Raw genomic sequence first — 27536 nt, forward strand, 5'->3', positions numbered from 1 at the left:
GCGCGGGCGCGCGCGCTCAGAGGGAATCGGGCAGCTTCTGTCGCTGCTGTCGCCGCGCCCGCCCGCCCGCCCGCTCCAGCGTCCCGGCTGCACCGGACCCCGGAACCCCACTCCCCCCGACTTGGCGCGGAGGCCCGGCGCCCGGTCCATGCGGCCCCTCCGCACGCCCAGCCCCAGCACCGGACCCCAGACCCGCACCTGAGCGCGCGCCCGGAGCGCGGGCGGCAGCCAGGGCTGGGGCAGCATGGGGAAATTTCAGTCCAAGCACGGTGAGACTCGGGCCCGGGGCGGGCGGCGGGCGGGCTGCTGGCGGGCGGGCGCCGGCCACTCACTCACCCTTCCCTCTCCCGCGCCCTCCCTCTGGCGCGCCGCAGCCGCCGCAGCCTTCAAGCGGAGAGAGAGCCCTGAAGGTGAGCGGGCCGGGTGGGGCGGCGACCCGGCCGGGACCCAGAGCTCGACGTGCGTTCTGCCCCGTGCCCTGGAGTGGGGGGACCTTGCCGCGGGATCTCCGGGAGCGCGAAGGCCCCCACCCTACCCCACCCCCGGCCCCGGCTCCCCAGCTGGAGCCCTGCGCCCCAGGCCGCGCGGAAACGGGGAATGGGGCGGGCGCGCCGGCGGCGGGGCATCTTTAAGGCTCAGCGCCCGCGGGGCTCACCGCGCATCTCCTTCCCTCCTTGGCGCCGGGTTCCCGCGCTTCCTCTGCGGGGCCGCAGGGGACAGCTTCGTGGTGTCTGCGTACTCGAGTGGCCGCAAAGGCACCGTGGAGGCGGAGCGGCGCGGCGGCGTGGAGCACCGCGCGCGGGACAAGCAGGTAGGCGTGACCGGGTGGGGGTGGGGGGTTCGGCCCGCGGGGCCCAGGGACGCCAGTGCCAGAGTTGTGCCCCCTCGCCGGGACCCAGATCTAGATCCGGGCTGAGATGTCCGGGCGGGAGTGGTGCCCGCTGGGCCCAGAGAACCTGTCCTTCCCAGCCTCCACAGGCCAGGCCAGTGGGATGAGCCCGTAACATCCCAGGCTGGAGGTTTGGCGGGGAGGGGGCATGGTTTGCTTTAGGATCAATCGCTTGCACAGCAAAGGTGGCCAGAATTAGAGGCCTCCCATCTGCAGGGTGGGTGACCACTGGCCTGCAGGGAGGCTCATGGGAAAGCCAGACTCCAGATGGACTTGGGGAGGAGGGGGGGTGTCCCAGACTGCAGGTGCTGCCAGGGGCAACCAGAAGCAGAGAACTGCCTGAAGGGAGGGGTGGCACCAGAGGGGCCTTGGGTAAACTTTCACATGTTTGCCAAGCAGGAGAAAGTGGCCCCTGGGCATTAGTGTGGCCTGGATCTGCGTAGGTGGCCGGCCACACCAATGGCTGAGACCCCTACTGGCCCGTTACCCCCCACTCCCTTTCTACTGCTCTGCAGAAGTCATGTCTGTTTTTGGAACGACCTTCTTCTGGCCAGTTGACAAATGAAAAGTTCTAAGTGTATTTGTAAACACTGCACCTGACTCAAACCCATCCTGGGGTTAGAGTTCCTTTCTGGGATCGAAGGTTTAATTCCACGCCTGTGGAGATAGGAAATACATTTTAAGGTACTTTGTGGGTACGTCACCGTAACGTTGGATGGTAATGTTACATGGACTTGTGCTTCTTGGTACTGAGGATGAGGGTGCTGCCCAAGGAGCAGCCCGGGTCCGTCTTTCTCTTCCGAGAGAAGTGGGGTGTTGATAACGGAATGGTACATCTTAGCTTGGTTCTCCTGTGTGTAGCAGGTAAGGGGGCGGGGGGGGGGGGGGCAGGCGGGAAGCTGTGTGAGCGTTAGCTTCATGGGCCAGGATTTAGGCTGGGCCTGGTTCCACCAGCTGTACTGCCTGGGGGCTTTGTCCCTGGGGACATGGTTCACTCAGTCCTTAGGACTCTCTGGGCGCTTGCTCTCACCTGTTCAGAAGGTGGTGGCAAACAAGGTGGTTCCAGCAGCACCAGGCAGTGCTTCCCCTGAGCTGAGGGCTCCCTGGCATTGCTGTGAGATTGTGGGAGCTCGGGCCGGACCAGTCTTTGAGGCTGATGGACGCCACTCCTGGGACAGTTTTTGAAAGATTGGTGTGGGAGTTGGCTGAGGTTGTTCTCTTTTCATTTTGCCCTCTGCTATGGTCTGAATATTTGTGTTCCCCCCAAATTCACCTGTTGAAATCTAACCCCCAAGGTAATGGTGTTAGGCGGTGAAGCAGTAGGGAGGCGAATGGGTCATGAGGGAGGAGCCCTGATGGTGGGGTCCCTGCCCTTCTGAGAGACTCCAGAGAGCTCCCTGTCGGGTCTGCCACGTGAGGACCCAGCAGCAGGGTGCTGTCTGTGAATCAGAATAAGGCTCTCGGTAGACACTGAGTCTGTGGCACCTTGACCTTGGACGTCCAGCCCCCAGCACCGTGGGAAATAAGTGTCTGCTGTGTATAAGCCACCCAGTCTGTGGTCTTTGTTGTAGCAGCCCCAGCTGACTAAGACACCCTCATGTCATGCAAGAAAGGTCCTTTTAGCAAAGTCTCAGAATACAGGATGGTCCTTTAAATTAAATACATTTTAGCTTTAAGACAATAGCACTGCATCTGCTGTATTTTCATTTCGTCATGGGGCTGGGAGCCCCTCGCCGGGCACCAGCCTGGAGTTTAGACCTCCTGGACCAGGCCCCTCACCGGGCCACAGAAGCACAGGCGTCCTCCCCACTGCCACGCCACCGCTCCCGTGCTTGCCAGGCTTTGCTGGGCATACACTGGGTGGCTCTGGCCCAGGTTCAGTGGGACCCCTGCCTCACCACCCTGCTCCAGGGTCTGCCCCTGGAAGTTGTTCAATCGGGGGATGTTTGGGTGTTGAATCCTACAGATCTCCGGTTTCCAGCCCGGTGTCCTGTGCCCCTATCTTTGTGTGGTGCCCAGAGCTCCACCCATCATCTCTGCCTTCCAGGTGATGTCCCTGAGGAGGGCCAGCCTGGGTCAGGCAGCCACCCAGTGAGTCTGACTGGGGCCAGTGAAGGGACACGCTCCTCCCCTCCCTGAAGCTCGCCCAAGAACTGTGGCAAATGGCCTCGTGGAAATAAAGTGCATCTAACTGTCGCCAAAATAAAGGAAATGAAGTTGGTTTTGCCCCTTAATTGTTAATGGGTTATGTTGGCTCCCAGTATCTACTTAGTGTTCATCTAAAAAAGTTCTTATAAATACTAGCGTTTTCCGGGTGAGCGCACTCCCTGCTTCACAGTCTACTAGTAGAATAGTGTTGCTGTTGGTTCTGCGAAATGCTGCAGTCTGGTCATGGCAGGACCTGTGTCGGTTCATTGCTGAGTGCCCCTGAAGGGCCAGGGCTGTGCCAGGGTGATGTGGGATGTTGGCAAGCAGCACAGAGGATCTAAGAAGTGGAGTAACTGAGCTCATACATGTGTGAAAATTATGAGAGGTGACAGGTGGTAGCACCAGCAGCACTTGGCAGTGCTATTTCTAAAGGTGGATTCAGCCACGGAGCAGCAGGGCCATGGCTACAGGTGGGGCCAGCCATGGAGCAGCAGGGCCATGGCTACAGGTGGGGCCAGCCACGGAGCAGCAGGGCCATGGCTACAGGTGGGGCCAGCCATGGAGCAGCAGGGCCATGGCTACAGGTGGGGCCAGCCACGGAGTAGCAGGGGTCATGGTGAGGCTCTGTGGAGACTCGGTTGTCACTATTCTGGAAACTCGCCCTTCCCTGCACACGGTCGCTCACCCTCTGTCCACCTCTCTATAATTTCTCCAGTGTGCCCTGAGGCTCATGTCCACCAGGCGGGGAAAGTTCAGAAGATAAGAATCAGTGCTAACAATTGAAATTTTGTTGTGGATAAAACACAGATTTCCATCTGTAAGCCCGAGGAGAAAGGGATGTTTTGGCAACTTTGGAGGTGGCATTTTAACTGAGACTTGAGACAGAAGAGCATGAGTGGGGAAGGCCCCTGGGGCCTGGCTGAGGCCTCCTGCCTGGTGGGACTCTCTGAGGTCTGAAAGGACGCAACTTCTCAGCCTCTAAGGCTTCGGGACAGGCAGCTGGGCAAGGCTCTGCCCGTACTGTCTTGGGTGGCTCTCAGCTTTAAGGATCTACACACAGTTGCACACATGTGCACACAACAGTTTTGTGTGCACTGACATGCTGCACATGTTCCTGACCGAAGCAGACTTGCAGGGAGTCTAGAAGGCAAACCCTGAAACACCACTGAGAGACTCACCTCTGGACAGACCTCTAGCTTCCAGCAAACTCCACCTGCCCTCCACGTAGTCTTGTCCACAGGTGGCCTCTCACTGCTTTTGGAATCGGGGGACCCGGCCCCATGGCATGGTTTGGTGCCTTCCGCTTGGTTGGAGTTCCCTGGGGTGAGTCACCAGGACCTCCGACCCCTCTTGTCTCTGCAGCAGGCTTTCATCCGCTGTGGTGGGGCAGGGTTGCTCCTTCCCCCTCACCTGGCAGCCAGGAGCCAGTGCTCACCTGCCTACCTACTCACCATGCCGCCAGAGTACATGGTGGCAGCAGGATGTACACATTTCAGTTAAGGTTCGTTGAGACGTTAACTCTGGCTTCTTGTCGAAATCCCTGGGAAATTCCCTTGGCTTTGCACGAAGTCTGGACACCACCCCGTCTGTAGTCAACACAGAGCAATCAACGTGTGTCCTGAGACGTGTGGGTGCCATGGAGCCCTTGGCTATCGGCCACAGGCCTCCTGAAAGAAGAGGCATCCTCCGTGTGACTTGCAGTGAGACAGGTGGCAGGTCCTCCAGCCACAGTGCAGCCCCTTGGGACGACCTTCCGTCTTCTGTGACCCGTGCTCTGGGATACTAACCTCACCGAGTCCCAGCCTTTGTGGGGTGTCCGGGCCTCAGGGCTGGCAGCTCTTCACTTTCTTTTGGCACCCACTGTGGGAACCCTGGATACAGGCAGCCGTGTCCCTGCCCTCAGGCGTGGCCCCGCCGTGTGGTGAGGCCGGCACAAATGTGCACAGAGGCCTGAAGGCTCACCTGGACGCGGGGGAGCTGACAACAAGTCCTGGGGGTCCAGGTCTTGCCGAGCACCAGGGGCCTCTCCCCACGGTCAGCCAGATCACCCCCTCACCCCCACCCATGCTTCTGAAATTGCAAATGGCCCTCCTGGACCCCATCCTACCTGAGGATGAGCCAAGGGGTCCCGACTAATTCACATCTGAGGAGCCACCAAGCCACTTTGTGGGAAACACCTCCTGGAAAGGGGTGATGGGACCCACCTCAGGACCCCGAGGGAGCTCACTGCTCCGAGTGTGTTTCTGGAGTGAGTAGCTGAAGTTCGCCTCTTTTCCTCACCTGGAAATGTGGATGGATGCTGTCTGCAGAGAGGACTCCTGGAGGGAAAAGGCGCCACCGTGCTCAGCTGGCTGTCCCCGTGTCAGTGGGGATTGCAGGAGGTGCTAGGGTCATCTGTGGGCAGGCAGCCAACAGCATCAGACACTCAGGAGAGACTGAGGGCCACGTGGACGGGCTGGATGCCGTGCACCTCACCTGCCCCAACCAGGTGCCCATTGAAGGGCTCAGCCACCAACGAGCAGTGTGTATGCCCACTTCTCATTAGCTCAGATGCAGGCACCCTCATGTTGTGTGTCAAGGACTCATGTCCACCAGGCGAGGCTGAGCTTGGACCCCGGCCTTGGGGCTAGGCCAGCAGATCCTGGGGTCGGCCACAGTTTGGCCGCAGGCTGGCTGCAGAACCTATCCCCCATCCAGGACAGTGGTCACAGAGGCACTTCCCCTGAGATGCTGGTCTCAAGAGAAGCTCCCAGGAAGCTGTTGGAGATGCACCATGTACTGCTGGCCTGCCCAGGAGACATGGCACCTGTTAAGATATGTTCTCATGGGGCAGCGGCGTCAGAGAATGTGGGCACTCCGTGTCCATGGGTACGCTGGTTTCCACAGGCAGACAAGGCCAGGGCTGCTCCAGGGACACAGTTCTGAGGGGGTGTGGGGGGGGATTCGCAGGCAGAGTGAAGGAGCCCGCAGACTGCAGATCTCGGTGACGGCTTCCTCAGGCACAAACAGCCCATGCAGCTGCTGCAGGAGCTGAAATTCCAGCTGCCCAAGGGGAAGAAGGGACCCGAAGCCACCCTGCCTCCTCAGGGAGGTGATCAGCCACCGCAGAAAACGCCATGCTGCAGCCAGGTCACGCCTGCCACCTATTTCCACATCTTCACTGTGTTAAGGCATTTGAATAACTTTGAGGATGTTGGTTGTTGAAGAGCTTACACCTCATCTTTTCTTTAAAAATCTGTGCAACTTTGCAGTCTTCAGAAATCAGCGTTCAGCCCTGGTAGCTATCTGGCCAAATCAAAAGGGGTGAGAACACAGATCAAGACATGGCTTAACCTCCCAAATTGGACGGCACTGCCCTCCCCGCCTCAGGAGGTGAGAGGTCAAGGCCCATGTCCTCTGTCTCCACCCCTCGCTGTATGGCCAAGGAGTTCCCTCCTGGCCAGCCCCTACAGAGGTTGTCAAAGAAATTCTGCTCACAGATAACAACTGGGGACCCCGTGACATGGCCATTTTAACATGTGGCAGCCTGTCCCCGAAGGCTTCCCTTATAGGACCGTTAGTGAGAGGTGGCCTGTGTGGTGACTCAGAGCCACCCAGACCCAGCTCCAGGCCTGGAGCTGCTGCTCACCTTCATGTCTCTAGGTCACAGCTGGTCCTCCGGGGCTCACAGGCCATGTGCTTCTGCTTGGAGTCATATGCAGAAAGAGGAAGTGACAGATGTGAAGAGTCGGGAACAGCAGATGGCTCTGGCACTGCTGGGCAGGGGCGGTTCTGCATCCTTCGCCATGGGTGGGCTGCGAGGGTGGCCTGTGGGACAGCAGCCCACATGTGGTCAGTAAATCCCAATGTCAGGCTCCATTCCCGACCTTCTTGAGCTCTGACACCAGGTGCTCCTGGGCTGGGGGCATGAGGCTGTGCGTTTGCACCAGGACCGGTGAGCTATGCCCACGGGGTCATCCTCTTACGAAGGAGCACCCTGCTGCGTGGACAGGTGCACTGAGCAGGCGTGGGGGACAGTGTCCCGTGGCCCTGCCTCTTCTCTCCCCAAGAAAGGAAGCCCGTGCCAGTCTCCTAGCTGCCAGAGGCGTGGTCTACGGAAGCCGTCGTTGAGGCCTGAGCTGGGCACAGTTCATCTGAACTGAGTTGTCCGATAGGCAGGATCTGAGGAGGCCACTGGCCGAGTCACTGTGAGGTCATCGCCGGAGCTGCAGGTGTGCTGCGGAGCCGCTCCTGGGTGGACACCTGCCTCAGAAAGTGTCCGGTTTGGAAGGAAGGGCCTGTGTTGTCCCCGGAAGTTCTCAGGGCAGCCCCTGAGGCCCGAGGCAGCCTGTAGGCTGGCCCAGCTGGTGCCCAGCGGGGACAGACCCCAGGGCCCACCCACTGCAGTTGTGTCCCTTTTACTTGTGAGGAGACCTGGGGGGAGGGCGGAGGGTCCGCTCTCTGCCTCACATGGTCCCTGGTGCCCACCTGGAAGGTGCTTTTCTGATGACTCCACACATGTGGGGTGAGGAGCTGACACAGCATCACAGCAGAAACCCGCCTGGTGTCAGAAGGAATGTGCCCCAGCCCTGCACAGGGAGAGGGGAGGCTGGCGGCTGGCCGAGTATGGTTTCCTGGGGCGGCCACACCAGCACCACCGACAGGAGTCACTTAAGCGACAGGACTCTGGTCTCACTGTCTGGAGCCAGAAGTCTGAGATCAAGGTGGTTCCTCCTGGGCCTGTAGACCGTCCCCTCCCCAGATCCTCATGTGTGCATCCCTCTGTGCGTCTTCCTCTTCATGGGATGTTCATTTGTCAGGACACAGGCCATGTTGGACCAGGCTCCACCCTAATATTACTAATAACATCTGCAGTGACCCTAACCCCAAATAAGGTCACATCCACAGGCACCCAGGGCAGGACTTCTACATATGGGGGAGGGGGCACAATTCAGTCCCTAACAGACCACAGGGTTTCCTCAGCTCCCTTCTCCCCCCACCTGTCCTCCCAGCATGTACACCCGTCCCCCCTGCACGTCCACCTGTGCTCTCCTCACTGCCTCTGCCGTGGCTGGGCTGCCGGCTATGATGATCGGAAGGAAGCAGTCGGTCCCAGCCGGGGGACGCAGCCCACTCTCAGCCCGGGCCCCTGGGCACCTTTTCCTATTGTTTTACTTTCTGAACCGTGTCTTTTCACTGTACCTGACTCTGCATCCCCATCCTCAGCACCCGCTGTATTTCCTGAGCCCCCCAGGTGCTTAGGACTGGAAATGCTCTTGTCTCTCCTGAGACGGTCTCTCCCCGTTCCTCACCCTGGTGTCAGAGGGCTTTCTCGGCTCTGCTGTCCTCTGACCTGGGACCTGTCATTTGGGAGAGCAGGACCAAGGGGTGTCTGGTCCTCAAGCAGTGAGGCTCCTACGGCCTCGTTCTCCAACCTGTCGCAGGCAGTGCCCCCGGCACCAGGTGGCTGCCCGTGCCCTGGCTTTGCGGAGTCTCTGGGCATCGCTGCCTCCATGAGCGTCCCCTGCTGCTACCCGTAGGTCCCCCGGAAGGGCTCCAGGGGAGGTGGGTCTGGGGAGGGGAGCTGTGAGCCACATTTTCTGTTTCCTGTTTCCAGAGCCAATTCCTGTAACTCCTTCGGGTTGTTTTGGTTGGAAGAAGGAAGGGTGGATATTTTTCTGTGGTTCAACTATCCCCACTTTAACTCTTATAAGAAAGTGTTTCCCTGTTCTCATCTGGAGAAGAAAATGCGTTGAGCACTCATTTTCTTTCCCTGCAACAGACACCCAGAGCCTCTGTGAGGGCCGGACTGGGGACGCTCACATAGGCCACACCACTACGCCCGCCTGGTGGGGTGGGCCTGCCTGCTGGACACAGCTCAAGGTGAGGCAGAGGCCGGCCTCACCCCTGCCCCACTCTCTTCTCAGGGATGGGCACTGCTCTCCTCAGTCCCCTCCTCCTCCTCTCTCCCTCTCTTCTTCCCCCCTCCTCCTCCCTCCCTTCCTCCTCCTTTTCTCCTCCCACTCCTCCACTCCTTTAGCCTCCTCATCTCCTCCTCCTGCTGCTCCTCCTCCTTCTCTGCCTCTCCTCTCTTCTGTCCAGAAGCTCTGCAGACCCTGATGATCTGGGGCATGTGGCCATCCTCCCGGCTTGGAGGGACAGCTTCTCTCAGATCCTGCTCCCTGAGGAGGACGAGCACCCCCAGCCTTCGGGGTTACAGATGCCCACATGTGTGTCCTATACCCAAGAGGGCTGGCCCACGGCCCCGTAGGACCCCTGGATCCTCAGGGGAAGTCTGGGTTGACTCCACCCAGGTCCCACCAGCACTGTTTGGGTAGTTCTTCCTGAAGGAAGCCAGCCACATGGTCTTGTCATGTGGTCATTGACCTCTGATGTAGATCGTTCAGGAATTATAGGACTTTGACAACCAATCCATATAAGCACATGCTGGGAGGGCCTTAGGGTTAAATATGTTAAATAATGAAAAAAGTAGCCTGAAGCTACCCATGTTGGTTTCCTGGAGCTGCTGTGACCAAGTTTCACAAACTGGTGACACCAACAGACATGTATTCTCTCACGGTCCTGGAGCCCAGAAGTCTGAAATCACGCTGCTGGCAGGGCTGTGCTCTCTGAAGGCTCTGGAGGAGGTCCTTCCTGTCTCTTCCAACGTCTGGGACTCCAGGCACCCCTGGGCTTCTGGCCGAATGGCTCCAGTCTCCGCCTCCGTTTTCACGTGGCCTCTCGCCTGCATCGGTGTCCTCTCCTCCTGCAAGGACACTTGTAGTCATTGGATTAGGGCTGACCCTCAATCCAGCATAAGCTCATCTTAACTCATCACATCTGCAAATACTTTCAAATACAGTCACATTCTGAGGTTCCGGGTGAGCGGGCGTGGGTTCTGGGGCTGCTGTTCAGCCCAGTACATGACCCACGAAAACACAGAGTCAGATTGCTCGCAATTTTCTGTTCTGTTTGGCACAAAAGGGACTTAGTAACAAATGCCCTCAGCAAAGCTCTTCTGCCCAGGTGGGTGTGGTCTTCGCGTTAATGTTGCCACCTGGAATCCTTATTTTGAGGTCACTCTTTCAGTGTCCACATTGAGCGACAGTTGAACACTGTTCCATTTTTAGCATGTGTTGATTTAAGAATGTATCCAGATTTGAGCTCTATGCTCAGGAAAAGTAGGTACCAAACCACGAATGCAGACAAACCTCTGGTGTACTGGCCAGCTCGTTTTCAGCCACGCCGGAACTCGACCGTGCTCCGCAGCTCACCATTTGGTCCCCATCTGGGTCAGCTCTGTGACTCTTTGGTAGCCTGGCCTGGAAGGGAGGGTGCCGGCAGGGCGGGCCCGGCACTGTAGTCCAGCTCAGCCCCACATCTGGCCCCATTAGACACAGGATTGTGGATGTGGTTGTTTCTACATCTGGAACAACGTTTAATTAGCCTGGGGCCAGTGGAGGCTCATTGACTTGCCTAGCTTGAGAAGAAACACAGCAGGGGTCCACTGTAGACTGAGGCACCCCCCTTGACGGACTACGGGTCACTCCATGTGTGCCGCGCCAGCACAGCCAGGATCGGTGAGTCTGAGAGGGGGCGGTGAAGGATTGAGAAAAGACAGACAAGAGAAGAAAGCTGGGTCTGGGTGGGACGCTGTCCTCTCTGATGGAGAGCTAGCGACAGCACCACAGCCTGAAAGCCGTCTTTATTTTATAGCCAGATTCCAGGAGGCAAAGTAAGGGCGTGGTTACAACGTTCTCGCAGGTTTCAAATCTACTCAATTACTTGCACCTGATCAAGCTTTGTTTACTTGCTGCACCTCCCGCAGCCTATATCACTCAGCCACGTGGGACCACAGGTTTGGACCATAAGGTCAAGCTTACAACTATAGCCTTTGGCTATAATTGTGCTGGGACTTACACGTGGCTTTGCCACGAGAGGATCGTGCCCTCTCCTTAGTCCCAGGCTTGAACCTGTCCAAACGCTGTAGCCGCTCTCCACACCATGCACAGCAGTGTCCCCAAATGTTAAGGAGACTTTCCGCCTTGCAGTTTCCCTCCTCATAGTGCAGTTGAGGTAGGAGGAAGCTGCCTGCATCCTGTGGGAAAAGGGCAGGACACAACACAACCGGCCAGCCCCTCCATCGCAGCAAAGTGGCCCTTCATCCTCTGTCTGTCACACCCAGGTCCCATTCCTCAGGAAACCCGTCAACTTGGTCTCTCATAATTAGCCATTTCTACCTCTTCCCCTTCCCCTGTGCCCCATTCCCATCATCCTCCCCTCTAGCCAGACCTCAGCTTCTCCCCTCTACCTCTGCGAGCCAAGTGGGTGTTTGGAACATAAGGCTGGCCAATACCAGCACCTCCTCAGAGTGAAAGCCCAGGTGGCTGATACCCTGTGTCTTGACCCTGAACCTCTTCAGAGAGGGCCTACTCTGCTGGGGCCTCCTTGCTGGCCCTGCCCCAGGGCCTTTGCACATGCTGCCCCTCTGTCTAGATGCCTACCCCCCACAGCTCTGTTTGCTGCCTCCTGTGCTCAGGTGTCTGCTTACATGTCCCTCTCCAAAGGCCTTTTAGGATTCCCACCTGGCGCCTTCCATCACCTCCCCTCTCATTTCTCTTCATAGTGCTAGGCTGGTACCTGCAGACCGGGTGATCAGCTGCTCCCTAGAGACGCTGAGGGGCCTTTGAAGGCTCAGTTCTGCCTAATTCGTCCAACTGGATGCCAGGCAAAGCTGCCACAATGCCTGGAGCTTGGGTCACTCTCCTTAAATAGGAGGGACAGCCATTGTTTAATTTCTACACAAGGTGAACGCGATCCCGCCCACAAACTGGATGTCTCAACAGTGTCACAGTCACCCATTTGGGTGGAGTACACCATGCAGTCCTGGAAACAAAACAGCAAAACGCAGTGTTGGCTTTGGTCAGGACCGCCTCTCAGGGAGCTGCCAGCCTTACTGGGCTGACTGCCTCTTGGGGCTGAGCGCCTCTCTGGGCCAAGCACCTCTTTGAGGCTGACCATCTCTGTGGGCTGAGTGCCTCTCTGGGCCAAGCACCTCTCTGAGGCTGACCATCTCTGGGCTGACCACCTCTCTGGGCTGAGCATCTCTCTGGGGCTGAGCGCCTCTCTGGGCTGACCATCTCTCTGGGCTGAGCATCTCTCTGGGATGACCATCTCTCTGGGCTGAGCACCTCTCTGGGGATGACCATCTCTCTGGACTGACCGCCTCTCTGGGGCTGACCATCTTTCTGGGCTGACCATCTCTCTGGACTGACCGCCTCTCTGGGGCTGACCATCTCTTGGGGCTGAGCACCTCTCTGGGATGACCATCTCTCTGGGATGACCATCTCTCTGGGCTGAGCGCCTCGCTGGGCTGAGCGCCTCGCTGGGATGACTATCTCTCTGGGATGACCATCTCTCTGGGCTGAGCGCCTCGCTGGGATGACTATCTCTCTGGGATGACCATCTCTCTGGGCTGAGTGCCTCGCTGGGCTGAGCGCCTCGCTGGGATGACCATCTCTTGGGGCTGAGCACCTCTCTGGGATGACCATCTCTCTGGGATGACCATCTCTCTGGGCTGAGCGCCTCGCTGGGCTGAGCGCCTCGCTGGGATGACTATCTCTCTGGGATGACCATCTCTCTGGGATGAGCGCCTCGCTGGGATGACTATCTCTCTGGGATGACCATCTCTCTGGGCTGAGTGCCTCGCTGGGCTGAGCGCCTCGCTGGGATGACCATCTCTTGGGGCTGAGCACCTCTCTGGGATGACCATCTCTCTGGGATGACCATCTCTCTGGGCTGAGCGCCTCGCTGGGCTGAGCGCCTCGCTGGGATGACTATTCTCTGGGATGACTATCTCTCTGGGCTGAGCACCTCTCTGGGGATGACCATCTTTCTGGGCTGACCATCTCTCTGGACTGACCGCCTCTCTGGGGCTGACCATCTCTTGGGGCTGAGCACCTCTCTGGGATGACCATCTCTCTGGGATGACCATCTCTCTGGGCTGAGCGCCTCGCTGGGCTGAGCGCCTCGCTGGGATGACTATCTCTCTGGGATGACCATCTCTCTGGGCTGAGTGCCTCGCTGGGCTGAGCGCCTCGCTGGGATGACCATCTCTTGGGGCTGAGCACCTCTCTGGGATGACCATCTCTCTGGGATGACCATCTCTTGGGGCTGAGTGCCTCGCTGGGGTGCCCCTCCATTGAGAAGCCTGAGCGTAAAGGTCTCCGGGCCTTGCAGGGACACCATCTGCCTCACCCTGAACTACACCCACTGCGGCCTGTGAGCTCCTCACCCGCTTTCATGTTGATGGATACGTGGCAGGCACCCTGGCAGCCGTTTTCGTGCCAGAACGAAACAAATTGGGTCTGTTCGGTCCTGTTCCTTGCGCCAGCTGGAATTTTGCACACCGTGAGGGCCAGCCCAAGGGGAAGGTCTTCCTTTTGTTCTGCAGTGTCTCCCAAGAATATTGTAACAAGTTTGAGCTCTGAAATCAGAGAAGCAAACAAGAAACAAAAACAAAACCCAAAACAACAACAATAACAAAACCTGGCATATTTTTAAATATATTTTTATTTCAGAGAGGAAGGGAGAGGGAGAGAGAGATAGAAACATCAATGATGAGAGAGAATCATTGATCAGCTGCCTCCTGTATGCCCCCGACTGGGGATCAAGCCCGCAACCTGAGCATGTGCCCTTGGCCGGAACTGAACCTGGGACCCTCCAGTCCACAGGCCAACGCTCTATCCACTGAGCAAAACTGGCTCGGGCCAAAACCTGGCATATTTTAATATAAGAATTCAAACTGGAGATTATTTTAACACACTCCTGGAAGTGCCTGGGCGGGTTGGCTTTGGAGCGCCTCTGTGCAGAGCCCGCGTGGGCCAGGGCTGTGGCTCATTACAGTGGGAGCCCCTCTGCCATCAGCGCTGGCTAACATGAGGCTGCGGCCGTGGTCCTGGGCTGTCAGTCGGCAGTGGCAGGACCCTCCCGGGCTGTGTCCTGCCTGTAGCCCTGTGTGTCTCAGGTCTCAAGTGGAGAACCCTCCGAGACGCAGCCTCTTGCGCTCGGGAGCAAGAGAGGCCCGGGTTTGTCTTCTGAAATAAAAAAAGAAACGTACCTGATCCTAGGCTCAGGACCTCCCTGCAGGTGGTGTACCAATGCCGGCGGCCTTTGGCTCATCCTTCCCTCTTGTCCGGGGACCTGGATGGTCCAACACGCCATGGTCGGCGTCCAGGCCTCTCCGCATCTTCCCCTCAACCCCCATTGCATCCCCTGCAGCTCCGGGCGTACCTGGCATCCCTGGGGTGACACCCACAGACCTTCACTTGTTAACTCAGGAGTGTGATGCGTTCCCAGCACTTGGCGCAATTACTGGTTACCCCTTACAACAGTCATTTCCCCTTTCACAGGGGAAACCAAGGCACAGTGGGGTGAGGCGATTTGCCCAAGGCACACTGCTTGGAGTCGTGCAGCTGGAACCCCAACCCAGCCAGCCCCCCAGGCCTGTGCTCTGACCAGCAGGCTCCCTTGCCTGTGGCAGGCACTGTGCGGCTCACAGGTTGTGGGGGACCCAGGCAGCAAGTGTCAGAACACGGGCCCCTGGTGCCCGGAGCGCTAAAGCAAGGGTGCATGAGAAGCTAGGGCGGGTGGAGGCTTCAGCAGTGACGTGGCATTGACGAAAGCTCTGGCAGAAGTGGGAGTGGCCATCCCTGCATCTCCAGGTTCGGCCCGGGGTGGGGGCACGGGTAGGACAGGGAGGAGAAGGGTGGTGACAGTAACCCCGGCCTACACTCCATCGCCGCCTCCCAGAAGCGGCTACACTAAACGCCAGCATGGTTGCCTCCCAGACTTGTCTGCAGCTCTGGGAAGCTGGACACTTTGTCTGTGACAGTGTCGCCTGCTAGGAGAAGGGCCAGGTGGCCCTTGGGCCCCACACCCACCGGGTCAGCGTTCTCGGGCTTCCCAGACCCCGCCTTCCCAGCTGTGATAAAAGGGCTGGAGCCGAGAAGGGCGGCCGCCATTGCTTTGTTTAAAGTGGTTTAGGTTTTCTTTTCAAACAAAACTGTCTTTAGTCCTTGGAGCAGTGGTTCTCAACCTTCCTAATGCCGCGCCCCTTTAATACAGTTCCTCATGTTGTGGTGACCCCCAATTTCATTGTTACAAATTGAACATAATTAAAGCATAGTGATTAATCACAAAAACAATATGTAATTATATATGTGTTTTCCGATGGTCTTAGGCGACCCCCGTGAAAGGGTCGTTCGACCCCCAAAGGGGTTGCGACCCACAGGTTGAGAACCGCTGCCTTGGAGAAGGTGGTGCTATGGCTATTCAGTGAGGTTCCTCCAGAGGCCTGAGGTGTATTTTAAGCAGAGGCCAACCCTGCTTTCTTCAGGAAGCTCTGGGAGGGGTTGGGGTGATGAGTCAACCACATCTGTGGTCCGTGAGTGGAGGTGGTGACTCTGGCGGCCACCAGCAGAAAGGCCCCCGGCTAGAACGTGGTAACGGTCCTACGCTTCCTGCCTGTGGTCAGGAGGACCTGCACCAGCCTGGCCAGGCTCGGGACCTCTGTTGGGGATGTCCAGCGCCACCCGGTGTTCTGTTGGAGTGGCGAGGGAGTGCAGGGTGGCACCAGCCTTCTAGCTGCGCTGAAGGGGAGCTGCCCAGAAGGTGCTGGGCCTAGTGTTCAGGGAGCCCTGCCCTTGGTTCCCCTTCTTTTGGGCTTGTCATGGACAGAACACCACCCAGCTGGAGAAGGAATGTGCTCATCCTCTGTTGCAAGGACAGAGGGAACAGAGTTCCTGCTCTCAGGTTTTTCAGGGTCAGCAGGCAGGGCCAGTGGATGTTGACCACATCAGTCATGGCTTGTCTGGGGGGCTCAGAGCCCCGACAGGCAAGGATTGGGTCAAAGGCTTGCTGCCCGAGTGGCTAGACCAGCCGTGGGCAAACTATGGCCCGTGGGCCGAAACTAAAAAAAAAAGACCGTACCCTTTTATGTAATGCTGTTTACTTTGAATTTATATTAGTTCACACAAACACTCCATCCATGCTTTTGTTCCGGCCCTCCGGTCCAGTTTAAGAACCCATTGTGGCCCTCGAGTCAAAAAGTCTGCCCACCCCTGGGCTAGACAATGGGTCCTTAGCTGGCCAGCCAACTCCACCATCACGGTGCCAGACGGTCTTCATCCCGAGAACCCTGCGCCAGGGGTCTTTCCTGCTCTGTGGTTTGAGAACAACCTCAGAAGGACTGCACGGGGGCGGGGGGGACGGAGAGGGTGTTCCTGCACTTGGGCTTGTGCCCCTCTCCCCCCACCCCCTCATTTTCCAAACCACACAGAACCTGGGCCTGGCTTCAGGACAAGATTGTCGCTTAACACACGTGTGTGCAGGTTTCCTCCAAACACTTCATCTTTCACTTGTGGGGTCTCCACTAAATTCCTCTAAGGCTGGCTTTGGGTTGGTGGTTGTAAAAGTAGCTTAGGTTTTGTCTCTGCTCCTTTAAGATCCCGCGGCGGCCGCTGCCAGATACCAGAGCTGAGGGAGGGCTGCGCCTCCGGCCTGGGCCTCCCTCCTTTGATCTCAGGAGCCTCGGCCAACAACAACAGAGCTGGGCTGAGGTTATTACGTCGTCTCCGTGTGCAGGGTGTGTTTCCACATGACACGACAGAGGTGCTTTCTGCAGGAGAAAACACACTCATTGCTTTTCTCTGAGCTGCTCAGCCCGGGGGTCCCGGCGCTGTCATCAGAGAGCAGCCCTTCCACACGTCCAGTCTGTTCCTCTCTGCTAAGGGCACGGACGGACGTGGGTTGGTAACGCACGGCACCTTCTGACTTACAGGCTTTAAATAGACATTGTTCCCTCCCAGCTTTGAAATGAGCTTCCTTCGAAATAGGAAGCACGAGGCTTTAATACGAATGAAAGAAAATGAACCGTCCGGCGGGCTTTCCCATGGAAGCATCCAGGTTGGGGGAAGACCAATTGTGCATCTGAAACGCGGGGGCATGGCCCTCGCCTGAATGGGGGTGGCTGAGGGTGCGGAGGGGTCAGGCGTTGGGAGCCGCGGGTCCTGCTTTCATTGTGTGTGTGTTGTGACCTGCAGCCAGTGTGCTCAGGGGACAGCAGCTGCGTTTGGAAGATCGATCACCCTGGACTTTCCTTTTTCTGTGAAACTCGGAATCGTTAGCTCTGAAGACAAAAACAGTAGCAGCACAACCGGAAGGAGAAAGTAAGGTTCGCTGCGTGCCTGCAAAGTGACTATAACATTTAGTGTTGAACAGAAAGCAACATTCCAGGTGCTGAGGATGGAAATCCCTGAGGGTGGGGGCATATGTTATGGTCACTTCTCAGTGATCGAGGGTGAGATACTGCGGGTGTGTCGTGCATTCATACTGTGTCTATATGGTGTGTATTACACGGGTCTGTACATATAAGTATTCATAGACTAGATGCACACACTCGTGTGTGTGCTCACATAGATTTAGTGTCTGTGCTGAAACGCGTCGTCCCTGCCTGGGGAAGCCTGCTCACCCTCCGCCGCCCCGGACCCAGTGGAGACCCTGGGAGGACGTGGGTTCAGGTCCTCGGGACAAGCCTGGGGTTTGGGGTCAGGGGCTGTAACTGCTCCTCCGAATCATGTGGGTTAATGGAGGGAACATGCGTCACCTCCAAGAGTGGGAGAAAGAATCCCGGCCACCACGTTGTTAAACCCAGCTCCTCGCCGACCCTCTGCCGATGACGATGTGGCCCCTGCGTGTGTTTATGGGGCATCACTCCTGCAGCAGGTGGCCTGGGTCCACCTCTGGTCACCTCTTCATACCGACACACTGCGGGCCAGCCGTGGGCGGGATTCCTGGCAGAGTATGTGTGTCATCAGTGGGTGTGCTCTCAGTCTCCTTACCACAGGCGTGGCCGTCATCTCCAGCAAGGTCCACGTGGGGGGGCCTGGGGAACCGTTCCCTCCAGGGTCAGGGTGGTTTGGGGCGGATGAGTGCCAACAAATAAGTCTCCCCAGGCCAGGGGAAGCGGGGTGTGAAATACATTTCGTGTCTTCTTAAAATGAGCAGAATTGTGAGAGGCTGGGACAGGCATAAGAAGAAGCCAGAGACCTCATACAGGGTGTAAGTTTCCACTCTCATGTGAAGAGACACATATGTTTATTTTAGGAGACCCTTTGATCCCAAATGACTGGGTTTCCACATGCAAATTCCAAATTTGGTTATTACAAAGTCTGATTAAATCGTCCTAACCCAGAAGTACCGATGGGCAAAACCTAGGAACGCCCCTGCCGGATCTGGAAGCTCTGTTTTAAGTTTGAAAAGAAAGAAACGAAAACCATCTGCAGCTCGTTGGGAAGCCTGTTTGCAGGGCCCCCTGCCCGTGAACGCTCGGTTTCATCATCCCTAATCTTTCGCTTTAAAATCAGGAGTTCAGAATAGCAGTTGCAGCAGCCCCCTGAGCGGGGCCCGGCCTGGGCCCCAGCCGCACATGTGTCGGAATTATTAAGCCCATAAAACTACATTGTCACATCTGAAACCGGTTAGCCGTTGAAACCGAGACTTCCACTTCAAAGCTGCCGTGGTGTTTCCAGACAGACGCTGGCGGATCACCTTGAAGTCAAATTCCATCCCCTGGCAACCAGCAGAAAGCGGCCTCTGCCCCCTCACCGGGCCTTTCTTACAAAAGGCAAGCTCTGAACGTAGCCGGACTCCGAGCCACCTCTGAGCCACTCGGGGCAGATGGGCTCCCACACAGCCCTTGGCCTGCTGGCGGCCGGAACCCCGCCCCGAATGCCTGGCCTTGGCGAGGGGGGGCTCTCATTTAAACAGCCTTGGGAGCAGCTGCTCCCCTCCCCCTTCCAGATCACCCTGCGACCTGGAGTGTAGGCCCTGCGATCCCCGCGGTCACCCAGCATGTAAGGCCATCCTGTCCCGAGGGACCCACCGCGCCACCGTCACCGAGGGGGCATCCCGTGACTGTCCTAGGAACAGTGAGTTCTGGGAAAATGCCGCCAACAGTCCTGCCCAGTTTGCCTCCTCCCCGTCACCCCTAGAGGAGCCCCTCCTCCAAAGGAGCCCCTCTCTGCCTCCATCTTTCTCTCTGTCCCCCACCCCCACCCCCCGCCAAACCCCGCACACACGCCACTACCTCTTTCTCACCTGCTTGGACTCTGGTCTGCACAAAGCCCCCTCCTGCATCCCCACTGCACCTGGGGGAGGAGACATAGGACTTTGGAACACACCCAGAGCCCTGAGGAGCAGCCCTGACTTCAGATTCAGGAGGGCAGTGCTGCCAAAAGCCCAGATGTGCTGGGGCTTTCGGTCGTGGGCCATCAGGGGCTGTGAGCTCCACTGAGTGGGTCGCCTGAGGCTGTTTTAATGGAAAAGAAGGGCTCCGGAGCAGCTCCTGTGTGTGTCTGGAGGGGGGGTGGTTACCCAGGTGCCAGCCTTACTCTCCTGACGGTCACGCTGGATTCTCATCACCAATACCCTGGGCCCTTTCACAGAAAGGGGACCTGCTCCCGGGACTCACCACACAGCTGGTTTTCTGGACAGAGTAACCATTCGCCCCTGGGGAGCACCACATTCTCAGGAATGCAGCCGAGAGGCCCCTTGGAGTCTGCAAGGAATCCACTTGGAGAAGCAAACGCGTTTCCCCGGTGTGTGTGCATCACATGGCTTGCTCAGAGCAGGGACTGTGTGTTCCCTGCCCTCAGCCTTGTTCCCGGCCGGTTTAGGTGAGAGGAGGAACTCGAGTCAGAAGCTCCGGTGTCAGGGCTGCGGTGCTACCTCCTGTGTCCTCCCAGCACACCTCTCCCTGTTGGGGTGCAGATCCCACAGTGGGGGGTGAGGACGCGCCTGGCACACGTGGGCCCCTGGAGAGCCCCACTCCCTCCTCGGGATCCCTTCCTTGTTTCATGGAAAGGAAACTGAGGCCCAAGTGATTAGGTGGCGGATTCAGGATTGTCAGCCAATAGCAACAGGACGGAGACCAGGCCCAGCTTCGGGCGGTGGGGCCAACACTGGCCCCAAAGACCCCATCCTCCTCCTGGGGGCCTGCGGCTGGGACCGGATGTGGAAGAGGGGCTCTGCCAACGTGACCTTCATCCTGGTGGGGCCCTAACTGCCTGCACCTGCATCTTTGTAAGAGGGAGGCCGTGGGAGACTTGGCACAGAAGAGGCACACAGAGAGGCATGTGACAACGGAGAAATGCTAGAGATGCGTCCACAAGCCCAGGAACACCTGGTGCCACCAAGAGCTGGAAGAGACAGGGAGGATCCCATCTTCCCCCATCCCCAGCCTCCTGAGAGCCCCCCAGGGTGAGAGGGGCAGGGACCAGACCCCACAGCGAGGGTCACAGCCACTCAACACTGACATGCAGAAGAAGGACCTGGGATCCCTAAAGCGTTAGGGCATGTGGGGCTGAGGTCCTGTCCCCAGTGGCCAGCAGATGCTGGAGAATGAATGGACAGTGTACCAGGGCCGCTGGGGATGGGAGCAGGAAGGAGAGGATACCCAGGGGGATCAGCAGGTCAGTAGTGCTGGATGGGCAGTGCCGCCGTGGGCCTGCTGGCTGGGTAAGGGAGCCAGGGATGGGGATGGGGGGTTCAGAACAGAGCTCCGCCGATGGGGGTCGGGGGGTGCAGGAACAGAGCTCCGGGGATGGGGGTGGGGGTGGGGGAGGTGCAGGAACAGAGCTCTGGGGATGGGGGTGGGGGGTTCGGGAGCAGAGCTCCGGGGATGGGGGTCAGGGAGTGCAGGAACAGAGCTCCGGGGATGGGGGGGGGGGGCGTGCAGGAACAGAGCTCCGTCAGCCAGTGGAGCAAGGAGGATGGTGCTGAGACCCTCTGTGGAAACCTGGCCAGGCAGAAGGGGGCCAGATTGGGATGAGAAGGGGAGTTAGGGACTTTTATGGGCATGAGGCTGGGACTCCTTTGGGGGTGGCAAAAGGAGAGCAGAAATTTGTGCTTCAGAAGGGGGGTGCCCACCACAGGGTGCTCAGATCAGGGAAGGCAGGTGGGGGCATCCCAGGAAGGGGTAGGGCTGGCCCCGCCCTGGGCAGGGTGATGTGGGAGGTGGCCACTTGCTGGACTTTAGGAGATGGGGTATCTGCCTGTACCCCTGTCTCACTTGAGGGTCCCAATTATCTGAGATTTAGCTGCCAACGAGGTCACCCCTGCGGGGAGGGGCTGCACATCTGGCCAGCATCCCTGTGGTAGGTTTACCCGTGGCAATTAAAGCTTTTGGCCCTTCTGTTTAGCCAAAGCAGCACAGATTAAAGGGCACTTTGATGTAACCAGGATGAATTTGAAACCACCAGTCATAGGGACAAGAATGGTTACTCTTCTCCCAAATGTTTTTATCCCCTTTATTTGAGCCTATCTCAGAGGTAGTTGCTGATTTAGCTCGTAGATAAACACTGTAGATTCTAGTGTTGGGATATATGTGGATGAACACTTTTTCAAAAGGCACTTTAGGGCTCTAGTCACAGGCTGGCTGCTGTACCCGGCTTCCTTGTTGTGTCGTTATTGTAGCGTTGGGCGTGCTCAGGGGTCGCTCCCATGGCCCTCTCACTCCCTGGCTGTGTGCCCCGTGGGAGCTGTGCCGCTGGCTCTTCTGGGTTCCAACACTCCTGGATGCTGGTCTGGGGGCTTTGCCCTTCCTCCCTCCCTTCCTTCCTTCCCTCCTCCTCCTCCCTCCCTCCCTCCCTCCCTTCCTTCCTTCCTTCCTTCCTTCCTTCCTTCCTTCCTTCCTTCCTTCCTTCCAAGGTTAGATTTTCTTTTTTTAAAAAGTATTTTTACTGATTTCAGAGAGGAAAGGGAAAGGGAGAGAGATAGAAATCCTATATAATAAAGAGGTAATATGCAAATTGACCCTCCCTGCATCATGTCATCACAAGATGGTGGTGCGCACTGCGGGGGTGGGGCCCGGTGGCCACTCCATGTGGCCCAGAGGCGGGGCATCGGGGCGGCACTCCAGGACTCGGGGCCATCCCACTGTGTGCCAGCCACATGGGGCGGGACTCCAGGACTCAGGGTGGTCCCATGGTGCGGGGGGGTGGGGGGGGTCCCGGGGCTCACACAATTCCGCGCAGTGGGTCACTAGTATTAATGATGAAAGAGAATCGTTGATTGGCTGCCTCCTGCATGCCCCCCCACTGGGGATCAAGCCTGAAACTTGGGCATGTGCCCTGACCGGGAATCAAACCGTGACCTCCTGGTTCATAAGTTGACACTCACCCACTGAGCCACGCCTGCTGAGCCTGGAGATGATTGTAATGGAACCAATGACACCGTGGGATTCGTGCATTTTACTTAAAAAACTGAGTCTTCGTGGGTATGCCCAGATTGGTTCCTCTGCAGTGACACCCCAGGAGGCTGGTATCTATGACCTGCCCATGGGCCACATGGTCACACACTCCCTGTTCTCCCTGCAGGAGCTTCACAGTGGGGACCCCAAGGAGGGACCTTTCCGGGAGGACCAGTGTCCTCTAGAGGGTAAGTCCTGCTCCCCAAACCCCACAGACTCTACCCTGTACCCCAGGCATATACCTGAAACCTGCCCTGAGGACACCTGGACAAGCTGAAGCCCTGATGGCATAGGCACGCCCACTCCATGCTCCTTAACTTCCCCACCAAACCCAGACCAATACAGGCAACCTCCTCCCAACCTTGATCTCCGGAGCCACTGCTGGCTGGGTGGGCAGATCCAGGAAGACACACCTGGCTATGGCTATGCCAGGTGAGGGCTGAGGGCACACCTGACCATGGCTAACCCAGGCCAGGCCTGAGGGCACATCTGACCATGGCTATCCCAGGTGAGGGCTGAGGGCACACCTGACCACGGCTGTCCCAGGTGAGGGCTGCCCTGCCCTCTGCACAGATCTGATGCCTCCTTGTTCTGGAAGGCTGGGCTCTCAGCTCAGGCCCATCTGGGAAGGAGCACAGGCTCCCAGCCGCACCTCCTGGCATCCCCGCTGCTCTGAGTCACCTACCTGGGCGGGATGGGGGTGGCGGATGGCTCTGCCTCACTCCTTCTTCTACCTCCAGTGGCACTGCCCCCTGAGAAGGCTGAGGGTCGAGAGGGTACCGGACAGCTCTTCAGTACAGATGATGTTGAAAGAGCAGCAAACCGCGAAGGTCTGCGAGGCTTGGGCAAGAAGCGCCTGAACATCGACGTAGGTCTTTGCTCTGCCTCAAGGTGCAAAAGGGCCCGCGCCTGGGCAGTTTGCCTGAGGTTCAGCCGGTTGGAGGAGTTATAGCAAAGCTTGCATGTGCTTCCGACATCCGCCAGCTCTGGGAAAGGGGGTGGGGATGGACAAGGAAAGTGTGGCCACAAATCCATCTGAAACTGGCCAATGTGGCACCAAATAACCCGGGGGACTTCCCGGTGTGGCGCCAGCACCCCAGGATGCCACAGAGGTCCACCATTGGCCTTCCAAGGCAGGAGCCCCTGGGAGCAGTGGAAGGACACCTGTTTTCCTGAGAGGTGGGGGGAGGCTCGGGGTCCCGGCGTGGGGTGACGACCCACCCGCCCTGACCCCTTGTGCCCTGCAGGCGCTCCAGTGTGACGTCTCGGTGGAGGAGGACAACCGCCAGGAGTGGACCTTCACGCTCTATGGCTTCGACAACAGCGGGAAGGCCACCAGGGAGGTGATGCACTCGTGTCTTCAAAAGGTGGCCCGCCGGGCAGGGAGCTGGCAGCAGACAGATGCCAGGGCCCTGGTCTTGGTGATGAGGAGACCGGCCGAGCCCTCCAGGGTGGGAGGAGAGGCCGGACCTTCCCCAGGCGTGGGGAAGGTGACCAGGCAGCCGCTGGAGCCTGCAGAGCCCGTGTCTGGATCCCCCCGAGGCTCAGTGGGGCCAGCAGCTCCTGGGCAAGGTGGCGAGGGTCCCGGGATGCCCTCGGCGCTCACCTCTGCTGGCTGTGTGTCCAGGATGGGCAAAGTGCCCCTGGGAAGGAAGCAGACACAGAGGACAGAAATAAGTGTCTTTGGGTTAAAGAGCAAAACTTAGGTAGTTACCTGACTGCTACGTCCTTTGAACATGTAGATTCAGTGTGAAATTTAAAAGGTCCAAGAGATGTGATTTCAACCATAGCCGGGCTACTTACCCCGGAGGTTTGAGGCCGCCGCACGGGGCTAATGCTGGGGTGAGTCGTCCTGTCTGAGGCAGAGGCGTATGGGATGCAGGTGACTCAGGCAGGCAGCCTGGAGGCGGTGGCATGGGCAGTTCCCCAGCCCGTCTGCCTGTGTCAGTGACGTCGGTGCCATCCTCAGGACATGTCCAGCCTGATGCACACCATCTACGAGGTCGTCGACGCCTCCGTCAACCACTCCTCCGGCAGCAGCAAGACCCTCCGAGTGAAGCTGACCGTCAGCCCCGAGCCCTCCAGCAAAAGGAGGGAGGGTCTCCCCACCAGCCAGGGTGAGGGGCGGGGCCCCTGCTCCGATACCCTGCAGACCCGGCTTTAACTGGCAGCCCACCCCTCCCTGCAGACCCTCCGCCTGGCCCTTACCCCCACTCTGCATTTCCCCACAGCCCTTACCTCCCACACACCAGGTCAGGGAAGTCATAATTGTGTCTACTGTTCAGCGCCCCATTCCCCCTCCGCTCCCCACCGGGGCAAACTCTTTGGTTTCCTGAACAAGGAAATCAGGGCCTAGCACCTGGCAGGGGCTCAGAAGTGTTTGTTCAGTAAATGGATGAAGGAGGGAATGAATGAAGGAGTGAACGAATGAATGAGTGACTTCACTCTTTCAGACCGGGAACCCACTCGCTGCAGGACGGAGGGCGAGGTCTTCGAGGACCCCAGGGTGGCTGACAGGAGGCTGTCTGCTCACATCAGGTGAGGGGCTGGGGGCTGGCTCCACCCTCCAGGTGTACCCTCCTCACGGGGAGCAGCCGCCCACACCCCTGCTTCCTGCATCCTCAGGGGCTGCCCCCTCAGGGCAGACTGACCTGGGTGTGGAGGAGCACTGGGTACAGCCCCCGTTGGGGTGAGGGTGCTGTCTTGTGGCCCGGTACTCGGGCTAGAGCTGAGCACACCCATGTCTGTCCGAGGGCTGGGTGAGGCTTGAAGGTCAGGTCAGCCGAGGGCCCTCAGTCCGGCTGCTCGGACACACTCACCAGCTGTGGTGGTGACCGGGCCAGTGGAGGTCTCAGAGCAGTGACCCAGTCTCTGCCTCAGGGACCAGGAGACGGGAGTTCCTGCAGGTTCCCTAAGGCAGTCGGCAGCAGTGATCCTGGGGTCTTGGTGGGGTCCCGGGCCAGCTGGGGACCTTGCTGTCCCGGACACCCATCCTTTCTGATGCTTCTCTCTGGGTGGTGGGTGCTGGTCAGAGTCCACTGCCCGGGACCATCCCCTTCAGTGCCCCCTTCATCTCCGAGGAAGGTCTGCTCTGGCCTTGTGTGAAGGTCAGGCCCCTTCTGCCCTGTGCCCCACCCAGGAGGCCCAATGCTGACCCCCACCCCTGCCCCGTGAGGGGGCTGTACTGCGTGGATGAGAACACTGAGCGGAGAAACCACTACCTGGACCTGGCCGGAATAGAGAACTACACGTCTAAATTCGGACCTGGTAGGTACTGGGTGGGACCTGGTAAGAGGCCTCCTTTAGCAGCATGAGCCCTGGCCTGGGGTTCTAGGGCTCCTGCCACAACTACGCTGTGGTATTGCGTCCAGGCGTGTACGTAGGGGGCGAGGGGGTGCCTGGTCCAAGGCGAGGTGTCAGGCCCTGCAGAGGGTCTCATGGTCTGTGTCCCGTGTGTGCAGGGTCCCCGCCAGCACAGGCCAAGCAGGAGCACCAGGGCAAGGCCTCACACCCCCCCAGCAGGTCTCGCTCCCAGGAGTCAGAGGCACACACTGTGCACAACCGCAGGTCCCAGGTGCTGGCTGACCATGTCCTGCTGGCCGGCGACCCCACTACCCGGGCTCTGGACGTGCAGCCCCGGCTGAAGGGGCAGGAAAAGCAGTTCCTCAAGTCCCCCAAGGGCGCGGGCAGGCCACCTGGGGTGCCCAGTGGGGGCGTGCCCATTGGGGGCATGCCAGGTGGGGGCAAGCCCGGGAGGGCTTTCAGCTACCACCCTCCGGCTGCCTTGCCCCAGGCCCCCCAGGACGGTCACCACCTCCCGCAGCCCCCACCGCAGCCCCCGCCGCAGCCCTACGGCCACAAGCGGTACCGGCAGAAGGGCAGGGAGGGCCACTCTCCCCTCAAGGCCGCGCTGGGCCCGCCTGCGGTGATGGAGCACGAGGTGGTGCGGGACCTGCCGCCCATGCTGGTGGGGGAGGGCTACTCGGTGCCCGTGGTCCAGCGCCACGAGCACCACCACCACCACGAACACCACCACCACCACCATTACCACCACCACCACCCGTCCTAGCGTGCACGCCCGCCCGGCGCCCCGGCCAGGAGCCCGGCTGCAGGTCTCCCGTGGCAGCTGCGGTGGCCCCCGTGGACACTCGTGGAGTGGGCCCTTCGCGCTTCCTCTGCTCGCCTTTCCTCCGGGCTCCTGACGGATGTCGTGTTGGGATGAGCACGTCTGATGCCACTGACGTTCCCCAGTTATGAAGTGATACTGTGTAACCCATAAAACCGTATGTACGCATAGAAAAGCACATCGTATCTTTCATTTGTGATCCCAAAATGAGCCTTCGTGGCGCAGAAGGGACTCTGCTCAGCTGACGTCCATGTTTGTCTCATGGTGCCTCATGCGCTGGGGGCCTGGGACCGAGACGTGCAGGGTGGCGGGGCCTTGCTGTCCCGTAGCCGGGAGTGAACGTAGTGCTGCAGCCCTCGTGTAATTATTCGTTCTGAAGCCCAAGGGAGGTGGTTTTGGGGAGCAATGGTTCCTCCGTGCGCTGCGTGTACGGTGGGGAGTTCTGCCTCACCACACGGAGCACAGATCATACAGAAGACTGGCGGGTGCAAGGCGCTCTTCACAGTGGTCACAAAATTCTGGGGGTGAGGCCATGAGAGCAAAGAGGAGGTCCAGATGGGCTGGCACCAGCATCTTTCAGTGGACAGCAGGGCCGGGGCAGGTGGAAGGTTCCACCCAAAACACCCGCACAGGTAGGAGGCAGGACGCTTGTTCTCTGGGCTCATGTAAACCATCATAGTGCTCATCAAGCTTCCACGATGCCCACCTGTGGGAATATGTGGCGATCCTTCTGGGGGGGTGGGTGAGGGAAAGGGGCAGTGACAGTGTCCGAGGGTCGTGGAGCCTTGGCTGGCAGCGTCCCCCTGTGGCAGGACACTGCTGCCCCTTCTTCCATCTGAGATGAGCAAGTGACTTTCTGGTACTTTGAGAGTCTGTGCAGGTGATTTTGCATTCTCCTTCGTGGAACTGTGTCTAAGAATCAAGCTAATTGGTGATTGACTTGTAATTGAGTTCCCTCCCCCCTCAGGCATAATAAAAATATGTGCATTTTGTAATATGTCATTCCCTGTTTCAAAGTGAGCTTTTTAAATAGATATGGTCAGTCCACCTGCACCAGCCTGTGGGGGCTCATGCTGCACGGAGAG

At 58.6% G+C, this 27536-nt stretch overlaps 1 protein-coding gene across 3 annotated transcripts; it reads left to right on the forward strand.

Moving 5' to 3' along the window:
- NKD2 (NKD inhibitor of WNT signaling pathway 2) lies at positions 1–27448 on the forward strand. 3 transcript variants are annotated; one of them, XM_059694630.1, is made up of 10 exons: positions 1–269; positions 375–410; positions 714–811; positions 22453–22513; positions 23066–23193; positions 23573–23668; positions 24295–24364; positions 24779–24863; positions 25465–25592; positions 25787–27448. In XM_059694630.1, the coding sequence occupies exons 1-10, from the start codon at positions 245–247 to the stop codon at positions 26392–26394; spliced, it is 1335 nt and encodes a 444-aa protein (XP_059550613.1). In that variant the 5' UTR covers positions 1–244; the 3' UTR covers positions 26395–27448. The 3 variants fall into 3 exon arrangements, with proteins under 3 accessions (XP_059550613.1, XP_059550612.1, XP_059550611.1); XM_059694628.1 differs by having other exon boundaries at positions 3–269; positions 24295–24442; XM_059694629.1 differs by lacking the exon at positions 375–410 and having other exon boundaries at positions 2–269; positions 24295–24442.
- Positions 27449–27536: the final 88 nt, after the last annotated feature.

The sequence above is a fragment of the Myotis daubentonii genome, chromosome 4, assembly GCF_963259705.1.
Source record: "Myotis daubentonii chromosome 4, mMyoDau2.1, whole genome shotgun sequence".
Classification (NCBI taxonomy): domain Eukaryota; kingdom Metazoa; phylum Chordata; class Mammalia; order Chiroptera; family Vespertilionidae; genus Myotis; species Myotis daubentonii.